This window comes from Acartia tonsa, chromosome 1 (genome assembly GCF_053477335.1).
Source record: "Acartia tonsa isolate MP-2025a chromosome 1, ASM5347733v1, whole genome shotgun sequence".
NCBI classification, from domain to species: domain Eukaryota; kingdom Metazoa; phylum Arthropoda; class Copepoda; order Calanoida; family Acartiidae; genus Acartia; species Acartia tonsa.
In genome coordinates this window covers 15,043,484-15,058,334 of record NC_137260.1, presented here as the reverse complement: position 1 = coordinate 15,058,334, position 14,851 = coordinate 15,043,484, and the positions used below count along the sequence as shown (strand labels likewise).

Sequence of the window (14,851 nt, the reverse complement as noted above, 5' to 3'; positions counted from 1 at the left end):
AAGGACTAATAAAGCTAATAATTAAAGCTAAAGAATGGAGGAGGGAAGAGTTAATAAGCTAATCTTCAGGGATCGGAAGCCTCACGTAAGCCGCGCATAAGCCTCAGTTTTAAACCTGCTTGTGAGCAGAAAAAAAAATTTCAGAAAGAAGGATTGTCTGCTAAAGAGCTGTTTTATACATCCAGCTGAATTTTATAGTGATAAAATCACGATTTCACTGAGGCTTACACGCGGCTTACGTGAGGCTTCCGATCCCTGCTAATCTTCATCGATTAAATACCTTATATTGTAACCGTATTGGGTTCTAAGATTTGTATGCTTACACAATAAGATTTTACACGTTTTTTAGTTTTAAAAAATAAGACCATAAATATAAATAATTTACTTCAAATAATGAAATGACATTTTTTTTCTTCGGAATAAAAACTTTAAATAAACTGTGGTGGTTTTTTCAACTTCTAAAGGCAAATTTTTCTGCAATATTTTGGGTCCATAAAGAAAAGGGGAAGTAGCTTTTTGTTGAATACATTCATTCTTATAAATGTTTTGTTATTACATTCTTAAAAATTGTAACTCCTTACTTCCCTATTTGATCCACACAGGCTTAACTAAACTTTTCATGAAGCTTTGAAGATGTAGAATTTTCACAAACCAACGAAAATAAGATTGGAATAATGAAACAACAAACAATATATGTATAAAAAAATATTCTTTTTTTCTGTAGAAAGGGGGAAAATTGACTGTAATTTACACTGGTGTCCAAAATTTGTTAATCTCTCTATCTTTAGGTACTTTCCTAATGTTTTCATCAATTTATCGTCCATTGTCTTATCCTTTAAGATCCCTAAAAAACTTATGAAACGTGTTGCAATAAAAAATTGGTTGTTTTGTAAAAGTATTTTTGCTTAGAATAAAATTCCCAACGGAGTAGAGATAGAGCTAGGCGTTACTTACGATTGTAGGTTAACAATGGTAAAGTTTTGTACAGCAAGCATACAGTATTTCTATTTAAACCAAGGGATTTCGCATAAAAAATAACGTGTTTGGTACTTGTCGTGTAGTTGTAGAGATCAAGTTTAGCTTATAGGTAATGATGTCAATACCAACTGCTAGCTACTATGTCAGACACATGATCACACCTATTTGGATATCCAGAAGAATAAAGTACATAATTGAAACATTTTGAACCAACTATCTTAAATAAATAGGAAGAGTTGCTGTATAAAATTCAAACACTCTTCTTTTACTTTCTTACTTTCAAGATTCAAGTTTTAAACTTAAAATCAAAAGAGTTGCTATACAAAATTGAAACATTATATTTTAACTACCTTACTTGCAAATCTCAAAATTCAGTCTAAATCAAAAGAGTTTCTATATAAAGTTTAAACACTCTTCTTATACTTTCTTACTTACCTACATCTTACAAGATTTAAACTAAAAATCAAAAGGGTTTCTGTATAAAATTCAAACATTCATCTTTTACTTTCTTACTTTCAAGATTCAAATTTTAAACTTAAAATCAAAATAGTTGCTATACAAAATTGAAACATTATCACAAACTATCCTCCTTACAAATTTCAAGATTTAAGAAATAGATAGAAAGAGTTGCTGTATATAATTCAAACACTCTTCAAATACTTTCTTACTTACAAGATTTAAGATTTAAACTAAAAATCAAGAGTTACTTAATAAAATTTAAACATAATCATAAACTATCCTCCTTACAAATCTCAAGATTTAAGAAATAAATAGAAAGAGTTGCTGTATAAAATTCAAACTTTCTCCACATAGTTTCTCATCCCTACAAGATTAAGAAATCAAACTAAAAATCAAAGGAGTTGCTATACAAATAGAAACAACCAAATATCTTACTATCACAAACAATTAAAACATTATCACAAACTATCTTCCTTAATTACAAAATTTAAGATTACCACTAAAAATCAAAAGACTTGCTGTATAAAATTTAAAATTTAAACATTATCAAGACTCAAGATAGAAATCAATATTTTGCTATCTAAAACTTTAATAAGGTCCATATAGTCGACTTTAAAAATTAAAATTAAATGTAGGCATGCAAAATATCGACATTTTCCAGACAATTATGTCAAGTGACCGTTCCACAGGTTAACTTATAGAGTGGCTTCTCAAATTCAAAAAATCTTTTAAAGAAAATCCAATAGTTAAATGTATTGTGTGGTGGTGAAAGAGTTTTAAAATCAAAAAGTTAAACCTTGGAAAGAAAGTTACCACTCAGTCTTTATTCAGTTTATTTTCAATTGTTCAAGACTTTTGGTAACGTAGCTATTCTATGACTTATTTTATCTTTAATTTTCAAGAAGATTTGGCTTAGGACAAAATTGTTGTACCTCGAGCTTTTCCATCTGTGAAAAATATATGTAGATTCTCAAAAAGTCATGTTTGTTGATAACAATATTTTGACAACTTTACTTTACCATAAATTAAATCAATGACAAAAAATTTTCAAGAAAAATACTTATTGTGTTGCCTAATTAAGGTAGGTTAAGAAATGTTTCAGAGATCCCCACTTGGGCGGTACTTTAAAAATGGGCCAAAGATAAAGGTTAGGTTTATGTGGTGCATTTTTGCTACAGGAATTACATCAATATTATTGTACATTAACAATCAGAAATAAAAATTATTTGTTTTATTAGTAAATATTTTGAAAACATTTTAGAAACTGTTTAATTAAAAATTTTGATTTTATGTTATAACTTTTAAAAGTTACAAATATTTAGAATAAATCTAAGCCTCGTAGTTTCTTTTTATTGCATGGTGGACCTCATATGATATATTTGAAGAGTAATATGAACTGGGGGGACGTGTCGTACACATGAGCAAGGAGGAGGGATGAGGGAGGGTGGGGCTGTGATGCATTTACTTTATTAATTTAAAAAGTGAAGTGCACACACTAGATAATATTTAGTGGTCGGTCACATATTAGATTATGAATATATGGATACAGGTTTAGAAATTTATAAAGCTTTCATCAATATTCAACTCTTGATGATTGTGTATATTCGTGTTCAGTAAGACAGTAATCTATGATTTTTTTGGAAGCTACTTTTTCTTTTCAAGTTTTAGGCTATTTTCTTAGGAATTGTTGAATAATATCCCCAAAATTGGATAATCGCTAGGGTAAAAATATCTTCTATATATATTTACTACGTTTTGTAAAATTCTAATTGTTATTATAAAAGCAAACTATTTTCCAACACTATATCCATATTATTATGTTTATTGGTCATTTGATATTATGCAGCATATGATACAATGGATACTTTGTTACACACAGAATTTAGAAATTAAACATGTATTCTTTTTAAAATAAAATATTTATGAAGTTATTTTAGAATCTTTTTATGTCCAAAAAGGAAAACTTTCTTTTTTTGATTATTTAATAACTTATATTAGATTTGATAATCTATGTTGCATATGGAAATGTGAAGTAGCTAAACTTTTTTAGAGCTATATATTCTCTTTTGGAATGAACCAGTGCTGTGTAAAAGTTAAAACTAGATATAAAGAAAGTCTGCATTATTCTTACTCCCTATTAAATCAATGTGCATGCCAATGGATTGAAACCTTTCTACTGAACAATAACACTCAAAATCATAAAAGGAACAAGTATGTTCTATGCTTTGTAACAAAATAAGGCTACTAGCTTGTACCCTTTTAACTATACAAAAATAAAGAACATCATATTAGTGGAAGGTATTTATTAACTATTAAAAATAATTATACCTGGAAAGAAACGACAGCCAGCTGACTCAAACCATCCACATACGGGCCCAACACTTTGTTTTCTCTCACCTATGAGAAAAGGAATTTAAAATCATCATAATATAAAAAAATTAAGTAAGAAAACAGTAAATTATCAAAAAAAGCTAAGAACAGCTACCTTTTTTTTTAGCAATAAGTTAATACTTTTTGTTATAGGATAAACTGATTATATGATGTATGGTCCATACAGAGATATCTTAAATCTATCTTAAATGGTAGCCGAAAAAATCACGTTTTTCTTAACCATAGCCGAAGGACATTTGGAATTATACAATCTACAACTATAAATAAGATAATATTTTTATGCGTCCTGATGGTTGAATAAGGCTGCCGAAAACTATTACAGATAAATTTCTATGGAATTTTACCTTCAATCCAGCCGTTTTGTTTCCATTGCCGTTAGCAGCATTAACATCCAACAGATCATGAACTTTCTCATTGTATATCTCCATATAGCTAACTTCAACTTTAGCTTGCACCTCACTTGTATTCGTTTCTTCAATTCTAAAAATAAATTTACAAGTGGATGAAAATCAGATAATATATGGCAATGGAGTAAGTTACCTAATGTAGAAGCGGGGCACTTAAAAATAAGCGTTACCGACTTACATAAAAAACAACACATTTTGCAGAAAACATTTTTAAAGGTTATTGTGGCCGTACGAATGACAAAAAGGCATTAAAAGAATTTAACTAGTGAAAATGTTAAAACTATATGGATTTAAAAAAATGCATGGTAGATTCATGCCTACTTTATAAAAGTTAAACTATTGTTTTTTTGTCACTTACAATTTTAGATGTTTAATATAGCCATAAATGTTAAATAGGATTGAATATACAAGGACTATTATATCCATTAGAAGAGAAGCAAAACCAATACTAACAACAAACACATATGTGTTAAAAAAGACGGATAAACAGTCGTAACAAAGTCAAATGGCTATGGAAAGAAAAGACCTACGCATACAGACACATGCAATAGACAGACTGGCATTATTAAATATAAAAAGAATGGATAAACAAACAGCTACAGACATATGTTACAGACAAACTAAAATTATTAAATATCATAAAAAGGATAGATAAACCCCTACAGACATATGCTATAGATAAATTGATATTATTAAATGCCAATCTAATTATAATCATGTATTGGTAAGCATGCATTTTACGTCAAAGTTATCTTACAAAACAGTAAATACAGAAATTATTACAATTTATTTTTACACTGCTTTTATAAAGTTGCAGTTTTTAAAGCTAGCGCGCTATATTCAAACGTCCGTCAAAAGATAAAACGTACATTAGCTTTACTTTATTTAAACCTGACATTTACTACTGTTTGTATGATAACTTTTACGTTAAAAAATGTCTCTCACACTCTTCTATAAATAGTAAACTTAAATTTTTTTTTATAAATAGGGAGATATAATGAGGGAAATTTATCTTTATCTGTGAGTTTTTGATCCTAGAAAATTAATTGATTCGTACGTTATCTGTTATTTTCCAAAGTGATGTTGCAGAATAGCTTTATATTACTCAAATCTAATTCTATTTTATTGTAACTAATGCTAATAGCAATTGTTATGTTTAGTGTTCAAACCAGCCATGAATCGTTTGTACTGTTCACACTCTTGCACATCTAACTGGTTAGATGTAAATTATTGGAATAAAATGAGTAAGATCTATAACAATGTGATGTTGCTATTATATATTTTTAGGAATTGTGTTTTAATTTATTATTTAGAACATATTTTATTGTGTAAAGGTTGTTCTTTTGATATTATACTTTACTTTATTTTTTGATTATTTCAACTTGAGTTTTATTAATGTACTGTAAACAGCAGTGATAAGTGCCAGAAGTTATTAAGTACTTTTGTGAAATTAATTATAAAACTAATCTGGTGTTTATTTTATTTAACAGTGACTAAATCCTCAGACCGTAATAATAATTGATTCATTTAGAATGTGTTTAAACTTTCACTCTCAAGAAGAAATGGTTTTAGTAGAATCATTATTTTCCTGCTACAAGTGATTTTTTTTATTCTTTTAATTATTAACTCACCTTCATGAATGCAATGATTATGAAATGAGCTTTTTAATATATAGTCTACTGCCACGCTTCAATTCAAATACTTATTTTTTTTATAAAAATATCGTGATTTCCTCTCTCTATTTCCTTTCTAAGACAACTGAACATCTGCTACATAACTCTCTCTTTTTGTTTTATATATTATATTTTTTTTTATTTTTCTACATATATATTTATATTGTACATTAATACTGACAGATACGCACTTTAATTCAAATATTGCATGACAAAAATAAGAACTCTAGGTGTTTATATAAAACTTCAAAAAATAATTTGGTGATTTCTAGCCATAGTTCAACTAACTTTAAATAAAATAATCATAAAAGTTCCAACCCTAAAAAAAATACTTAAATGAATTTATGTGAAGAAAAATATTAATCCAAATTTGTCGCCAATCTAGGCTGCTTCTATAGTTCTTATTTATTGGTCATTACTTTCCTGAAGTAGGATTGGAGGGGATTGGGCAAAAGGGCATAAGCTGGAAAATTATAAGAGTAAGTGAAAATCTAGTGAAATATCTAAGTAATATATATCAATTGTAAAAATACTGATTGATTAAAGTTTTGATTTGTCAGCTGTTTTGGTAAAGTCAAACATGCACAAATTGTTTTTTCCCCATTTATGCTATTTAAATAAAAAAAATAACACTAAAATTTTTTGAATTACAATCAATATTTTTACTGTTTTAAACAAACACTGAGAGATCAATTTCATAGAGAATATGAAGTCCAGTGACGTCATTCTAGTATTAAGTTTAAATTGAGTAGCTTCTCTATGAAAATCTAATAATCTCAGACAAATAAGCTTCTACTCAACAATTCACTCTGTCCATAATCACAATATCAATTTTATTCTATGTATAAGGGTAATATTATCAACAATAGCTAGAGTTTGGAAATTCCTTGTAAAAGTTCGTCTATTTATAATATTTGGCATAATCTTCCAAATATTTCATTACATTTTTCTCTGCGACGCTGATTTTGGATGTTGTCATTCTTGATATTCATATGTATTTATTCCAATTTTAAGAAGGTCATATAAAAAACTTATATTAACAGAGAGAAGAAGTTGTACTTTTATAATTAAGGCCTTTTTTATCTCGAATAAGTATTAAAGGATAAAAATTTAGTTGACATAATTTGAATTAAGCCATACATATTAAGGGCCAAAATCTTATAAAATTTCTTTTGCTTGCCCAGAAGTTAGGGTTTTCTTAATATTATCCTATTATAAAAAAATAAGGTTTTTGTCTAAAGCTTAAGATTTCTAACATTACTGAACCGATTGAATTCTCTTTTTTAGGTAGGTTTCACACAGTTCATTGATGGTTTAAGGCTATTTTATTTTCAAAATCAAAACTTGAGTTGGTTTCTTATCCATGCCCTAAAGAATATAATAGAGCCTCTAGATACTAGACACAGCCACTAGAATAGATATTAAAGAATATGTCCGACTTAAGAAACCCTAACTCTAAGGCTATCCTAAGAAACTTTATAAGATTCAGTCCATTATTACTATCAATAAGTCAAGACAAAATTACATCTAATCATACGTCGTAGAAAGTTATTTAAAATGTTTGTATATTTTTATATTATTGATAATTTCCTCTTTCACTAAATTTTAATTAATTTTGCTTTTTGTGCACTAATATTTTAATTATCAAAAACAATTACATTTAAAAAGTTTTAATCTGGGATTAAATTATATTTACGTTTTAAACTAATTTAACAAGGACAATTTGTTTATTAGATAAAAACGATCTAATCTAGAAAAAAATTAGATTAAAGTAAAGTTATTTGTAATGAAGAAATCTTATCTAACGTCTTTAGTTATGACGCGGTGTTGAGCAAAGATTCGAAATCATCAATTCCCTGGCGACAAGAGGGTATATATTTAAGTATAGAGATAGAAGACTGCGGTAAAAGTGTAAATACTATAGACTGCATAGAGACTGTGTTATTTGCTTTCATTGGACAGACCGACACATTCTAGTGTAAGTATAGCTCTGCTATCAAAAATGAATGCCATTTTTAAAATACAATATAATCCTAAAACTTACATAAAAATATTTTTTTTAAAAGAGAGAGAGAAAAAAAACATGTTTACATATATGACAGATGCATTTTCTAAAAGCATTGGATTAAAGAAAAAAAATATTCCATCAAAATGGAAAAACATTATGCAATAGTTTATCATTTGCCGTATCTGTTATATAGTTACAATTATTAAATTTTCGTTTAAAAGACCACAGTTTTAGAGGTCTGTTGAACTTTACAAATGACTAGAGATCATTATCATTTTAAAATTAATTTAACTAGTCGAATAGTTAAAAACTATATTTATACTAAACAAATTCTATATTTTTACAGGAAGTACTAGAAAGATCAGCGTTAATATTAATAGATGTTTTCATTGAAGAATTTTTTTCTTCACTGTTTTTAAGTTCGAAGATTTTTTGAAAACATCAAAAAAAAAATTGAAAAACTTTGAAAACGTTGTATAAATATATTAAAGACCTAATCTTAAACTTTCTAATTCTTTTCAAAATGTTAATGTTTCCACTTTTAACAAAAAAAACCATTTATAATTTTAAACCCAAGGCTAAAAATCGTAGACACGCGTAGTTAGTAGTGGAAATAAAATGTGCTTTTGTCGGATGTTCTAATGTCAGTACCCAAAATAAATTAGTATACCTTTTTTTTTAGCAAAAAGTTGAAATACGACATACCAAATATATACTATCTGAATACAAAGAAAGATAATTAGAAAGTTTTTTTTGTTACCTTTTAAAAAGGTTATCCGCTAGTCTTGGTATGATTCCAGGATCATTATCTGTTCCCATCATTGTGTAGGACTTGCCAGAACCTAAATAAATAATATTATCTTATACTTTTGTCTATATCTTAAAGTTTCATGAATGTGGGCCCTTAAAATTCTGATAAAATCATCCTGTGAATTTGAAGCTATAATTAGTCTATTAAAAATATATCAGAAGTTCATCTATTCTTCCTAAAAAATATAAGACTTTTTTATTTGGAAGTTTTATTTTTTTTTATATTTTACTATATTATACTTCTTTTTTAAAGCTGTGCCATTTTGATTATTAGTGACCTTTATCTTTTTACAACTATACCATTATATTTCGTCTCTAGGTTAGTATCGATTATTTCTTTTTGCACAATTAGAGCAACAGTTGTGTTTTACATTTTATAAAATATTTAGAAATAAATCAACAAATAACAGCAAAACTTTTTCATCATTTATAAACAAGGATGACAACATCCATAAAGGCGAAGCTCTGAAACGGTAGGACAAACAAACATTAACACTTGTAGAGTCACAGAACTGTAAAAGCAGAATATAAATGTATAAGTCAAAACAAAATTGCGAATACATTTGTTGCAAAACAGCTTAAAGACATACTTACATCTTTAGGACTTTATTACAGAGATGCTTCGCTCATAACATTGTACCTTGTTGTAGAAGGAATCAGTATTCCAAAAATCAGATGAATAATATAATCAGAGTCATACGTACGGACGGACAAACGGAAGGACCGACCCTAATTATAAAAATATTTGCTTTTAATATAGGTTATTATTCTCAATAGAATGTGTAGTATATTTTATTTTTTTTTTGCAATTTTTCCTCATTTTTACAGAGAGAAATTGTTAGAAAAACGTTACAGTAAAACAAAAAAGACAATAGCAGGATTGGTTGGTATAAAAATAGCTTTTTACCTGTTTGTCCATAGGCAAAGATACAAGCGTTGTAACCCTGAAAAGAAAAAAATCATATCATACAGGGTTGATTAAGAATAAAATAGTAAACAATTTAACATTTTAAAAAACCCTGTCACAAAGAGTCTATCTTGGTTACCACCCCCCGCGAAGGTGGAGGTTCTATGCTCTATTAGGCACTTTATTTGCAAATCAACTAGAATTTATAAATGAATAAACGGATTGTAGAAAAGGGTATTCAAATGACTTACAACAGAAGTAAACGAGTGAACCGAATACAATTACAGCAACTTAATTTTATTTCTTGTTTCTAAGGTAAAATTAAAACATTTTGTAGAATTTCTAAATTTAAAATCCTTTGTAAGTATATCTAGTCCCTTGCTATTCAAGTCAGACACTTGAAATTTAAAATTGTTGCATACATATCCTCTACATTGTCAGGGGGGTGACAAGTATTCAGATAAAGAATATAGAGATACTAGATATTTAAAATTGTTGCATACATATCCTCTACATTGTCAGGGGGGTGACAAGTATTCAGATAAAGAATATAGAGATACTATATATTTAAAATTGTTGCGTACATATCCTCTACATTGTCAGGAGGGTGACAAGTATTCAGATAAAGAAAATACAGACACTTGAAATTTAAAATTGTTGCATACATATCCTCTACATTGTCAGGGGGGTGACAAGTATTCAGATAAAGAATATAGAGATACTATATATTTAAAATTGTTGCATACATATCCTCTACATTGTCAGGAGGGTGAAAAGTATTCAGATAAAGAATATAGAGATAATAGATATTTAAAATTGTTGCATACATATCCTCTACATTGTCAGGGGGGTGACAAGTATCCAGATAAAGAATATAGAGATACTAGATATTTAAAATTGTTGCACACATATCCTCTACATTGTCAGGAGGGTGACAAGTATTTTTATAATTAATTTTTAAAAACATATGATTGAATTTAATTGTTTAAAAACATATACAAATAATTTTACTTGCAAGAGAAAAATTCATTTCAAATATTTTTTCCTTCGGTCCAAAAATTATAATTTGTTTACCAGAATAAATGTCTCTGATTACGTCTCCCATGGTAAATTGTGTCTCTAGGGCTAAAGACTCAACAAAGATATATTAGACGTATTACTTCCTTATAAATTTTCTGAATTACAAGAAAAATCAATAAAAACTGAAGTGTTGATCTGTGCTTTAAGAAACAAAATATCAACATCAATGATAGCGAAACTCAAAAAATTAATCAATCCTCTTGCATAAAGTTGTTAAGATTTATTGTGTCTATTACTAAAGCTTTGAGAAAATAATGGTCCAAATTGATTGCACGTTTCCGGGAAGCTTTGTTAAATGTCACATAGTAGTTTTGTGATGGTTTCCTGAACTTTTGCCCTCCTTAGAGGCTATGGGCAAAGCAACTAGTAACATACATAGAGTAAAAACGCGTATAATATATAAATAGCAATAATAAAACATTATCTAGTCTAAAAAAAAATTTCAATCCACAGGTTTTTATGATTAATCTATATCAGGGGCGTCCAAGCTTTTTTTGGGGGGGGGGTAAATTTTAGGGGGGGGGTAATTCGTGTTTGGGGGGGGTAAAATGGCGCACGAAGCGCGCCGAAATTTTTTTTTACCCCCCCCAAAATTTTTACCCCGTGGGTAAAATTTGATTGGGGGGGGGGTAATTACTCCCCCTAAAGTCTGTTGGGGGGGGGGTTAATACTCCCCCCAAATCTGTTGGGGGGGGGGGGGGTAATTACCCCCCCAAACTAATTTACCCCAGGGGTAAAATTTTGGGGGGGGTAATTTAATTATTAAAAAAAGCACCTACCTAATCTATTAAGTTAATAAGAACTATCCTATAACATAAAGTAGTAAGTAAGGTTTATTTGACTATAGCTTCAGATTTCATTACTTTTAATACTGAGTTCTCCTTTTTAGGAAAGCTTCATATAGATCCCATGATGGTTCCACACTATTATAGGTCAATCCTTTGAGTGGTTTTAGGCTATTTTTCTCCTCCCTTTTTACCCTTTAGAAAACACGAGTTCTTAGAGGCTAAGGGCGCCACTACTATTCAAATACATAGTAGTATCTCATTTTTTAGAACATAAAAATACAATAATCAACTCACTAACCAATGAACCAATATGATTATACTTTAAAGTGAAGCGTCTTATAGGTCCTGGTAAGTTTTATAACTAGTTTTGAGACACCCTGACATCCTCCCAAAGAAATCGCCTATAGAAATTCTTTTTCATTATTTAATGAAATATTTAATTTAGTTAGGTATCTATTTTATGGAATCTTCAGTGCTTTACAATTACATCATAGATCCCCCCCCCCAAAAAAAAAATTTCAGTAAAATTTTTTTTTAAGAACATTCAATTTGGGGGGGGGGGGGTAAATACCCTCCCAAAAATTTTTTTTTCAAAGAACATTTATTTTGGGGGGGGTAATTACCCCCCCAAAATGGTTTGGAGGGGATAAAAATACCCCCCCCCAAAATCGTTGGGGTTGCCTATGGCACCCCCAAGGTAGGGGTAATTTTTTTTGGGGGGGGGGGTATTGTTCAAAAAATTTTGGGGGTGCCTACGGCACCCCCGAAATCGTTTGGGGGTGCCAAATGGCCCATTACCCCCCCCCCCTTGGACGCCTATGATCTATATATAATTGTTCTATTCCAAATTGAAGGCTAGAAATCCTAAAAACTTAATATTCAGCACTGAAAGAGCAAATATATCTTGTAATACAACATCAGAATAATCAAGAATAATCTTTATATAAAACTACCATTATACATAGCTAGCATTTAGACAATTCTCATCAAGGGAGGGAGGGGTCACTCTTTATTACACTAGTTCCAAAAGTTTTATAATAACGAATTCTTGTTCGTTGGCTTTTCAACTTTGGGGACATGAGTTTTGATTGGTAGGTTCATTAAGTCGAATGTTCTAACGATTCAACGAATGATTTAAATCTACAGAAGGGGTAATTTGTGTATGCTCATAGGGGATGTATATCAATTTATAGGCCATTGTCTATCCCTATTGATCTCTTTAGATCCCTGATTTTTGTTATAATTGACAACTTTCTCTCAATATTTCAATTTATATTTGTTTTAAAAAGGTCCTACAAAAAAACTTTTAAACATATAGAGCTGATTTTGGTCTTATTGTGATTGGTCTAATGTTTAGTTGAGATTGTCTATAATAACCTTATAAACTAATATTTTTAATTCACTTCTACAATAGACCAAATGATTTAAAAATGATGCTAAAATCAGATTATATCTTTATGTATTGGAAAAAAGGTTGAAAAACATTCCAATTTTAAAAAATTTGCATTTGGCCCTGCTTATATTTACAGCTATCTTATAAAAGGCATTGAAAATCTATTTTAAAGATTCCCATTACCATTTAGATCGAGCATCATTTGGTTTCTATCCGAGATAGAGCGCTTTCGCTTTGCTTTACTACTTTTTAATATTGTTTATACTTGTTTTTCTTTAAAAATATGTTTAATAGATTGAAATAGTCATATGCACAACAAAAATATGTACAGTCTAGCATAAATAATATTATTCATTCCAGAATGGCTTCGAAACCGTTTAATATCCGCTGGATTAGAACCGGTTCTCAGCCATGGTGAGAATCAATTATAGCATCTTATTACGTGTAATCTTCCATGAATAAATAAATAAAAATCATAACACTAATACCAGTTTTATAAGTCCGGGCCTTCTACCCCTCAGGGCTAACAAATTTGGTTTTAATGTTATATTTTTTAACAATTGTTATCCGCGGAAAGCTGTCTACAATACGATGCGAGAAATAAATATTATATTTTCTCAACCCTTCCAATTATACAAATAATAGGTTAGCCTAAATGATGAAAAGCTATTAACTTTTTCTCATATGATTATTAATTGTGTTGAGTTTTTCTTTTTCTCGAATTTGGTGTGTTAATATATTCATAATGGTACTCATGAAGAAACCTTTGGCACTTTCCTTTATAATTAAATCAAACCCATCTCAATCTAACATTTTTAAGGGATATTGTAATATTGTATTTCTTTATCATTATTCTATTTTTAAAGTAGCGCAGCTACTCTATAACTAGGGATGTACGTCATCTGTGTTGGCGATTTCCTTTAAATCAACAATTAAATTTAACCCATTCTAATTTAACAATAGTAGAGGTTTGGTTTTATTTTAAGCTTAATTTATTATATTTTCTTTATTAAGCAGCGGATCTACTCTATAACGAGGGTTGTACGCCTGTCTGTGATCGACTCAAAGAACAATAGTTTAACTTTCTCAGCTGTTAGGAAAGGAAGAAGTCTAAGATTCTTTTCTAAATTACATGGGATCAGCCGATTATTGCAATTTTAGCCAATAGTCTTATTTGAAAATAATTTTTGTTTGTTTGTGTGTTTTTTTGTTGCGCTACAAATAGACATTGTTATTCTTGTTAATGTAGAATCAAAAGATATTAGAATCTCATAAGAGGGTACTTTTAGATGATATGGAAAAGACAAAAAAAACTCTCTACAAAATTATGAGCCCTTTAACATCATTAGCAAAATTTTAGATGTTTTCTTCCTAACAAAGATTAATATTTCTTTCCTTTCATAGTAAATTACTCTCGTTTTTGCGTCGTTTGGATGATGGTAGGGACAAAAAATTTCTCATTTTTATATTTTCATTTTAGTCTCATTAAAAACATAATGCATTAACAACCAGATTTCTTAAGAGATTAGACAATTAATTCTAAATTAAGGAACAACTCCAATAGTCTTAGGAAAAAAACCTTCTTTGGATTAGATTATTGGTTAAAAGGTTTGGAATCAATCAATCAAATTTCAAGTATCCAAAGTTTAAAGATATCGAATGAAGATAACTGGTTTGGGTACCAGTGTAATTCACTGTCTCCTCTCTCCCTTATAAAATACATAATAGACAATTTAAGATAGTAATAATTAAAGATTTAATAAACATTTGATTTTAAAAGTAGAAAAATACATTTACCCTTAAATTTTAGAGCATATCGTTTTTGCAACCTGTTCCATAATATAAACTCTTAAACGTATTCTATTATTAATTTTGTTATTTCTAACCCAATGTGAAATGAAGTAGTAATTTTCCATCTCGAGAAATTGAAAACACAAAAGTATTATCTTCTACACAA

The 14,851-nt window shown here is 29.0% G+C and overlaps 1 protein-coding gene across 1 annotated transcript in view; it reads right to left on the bottom strand.

Annotated features, from left to right (window-relative positions):
- The window catches only part of Khc-73 (Kinesin heavy chain 73), a 164,533-nt gene that overhangs the window by 123,369 nt on the left and 26,313 nt on the right, over window positions 1-14,851 (bottom strand). Inside the window, exons 5-8 of the mRNA XM_080169918.1 lie at window positions 9,634-9,670; window positions 8,677-8,758; window positions 4,173-4,308; window positions 3,766-3,834 (exon numbers count right to left, since the gene is read on the bottom strand). Coding sequence (XP_080026044.1) covers window positions 3,766-3,834; window positions 4,173-4,308; window positions 8,677-8,758; window positions 9,634-9,670 — 324 coding nt within the window. The remainder of the gene's footprint in view (window positions 1-3,765; window positions 3,835-4,172; window positions 4,309-8,676; window positions 8,759-9,633; window positions 9,671-14,851) is intronic.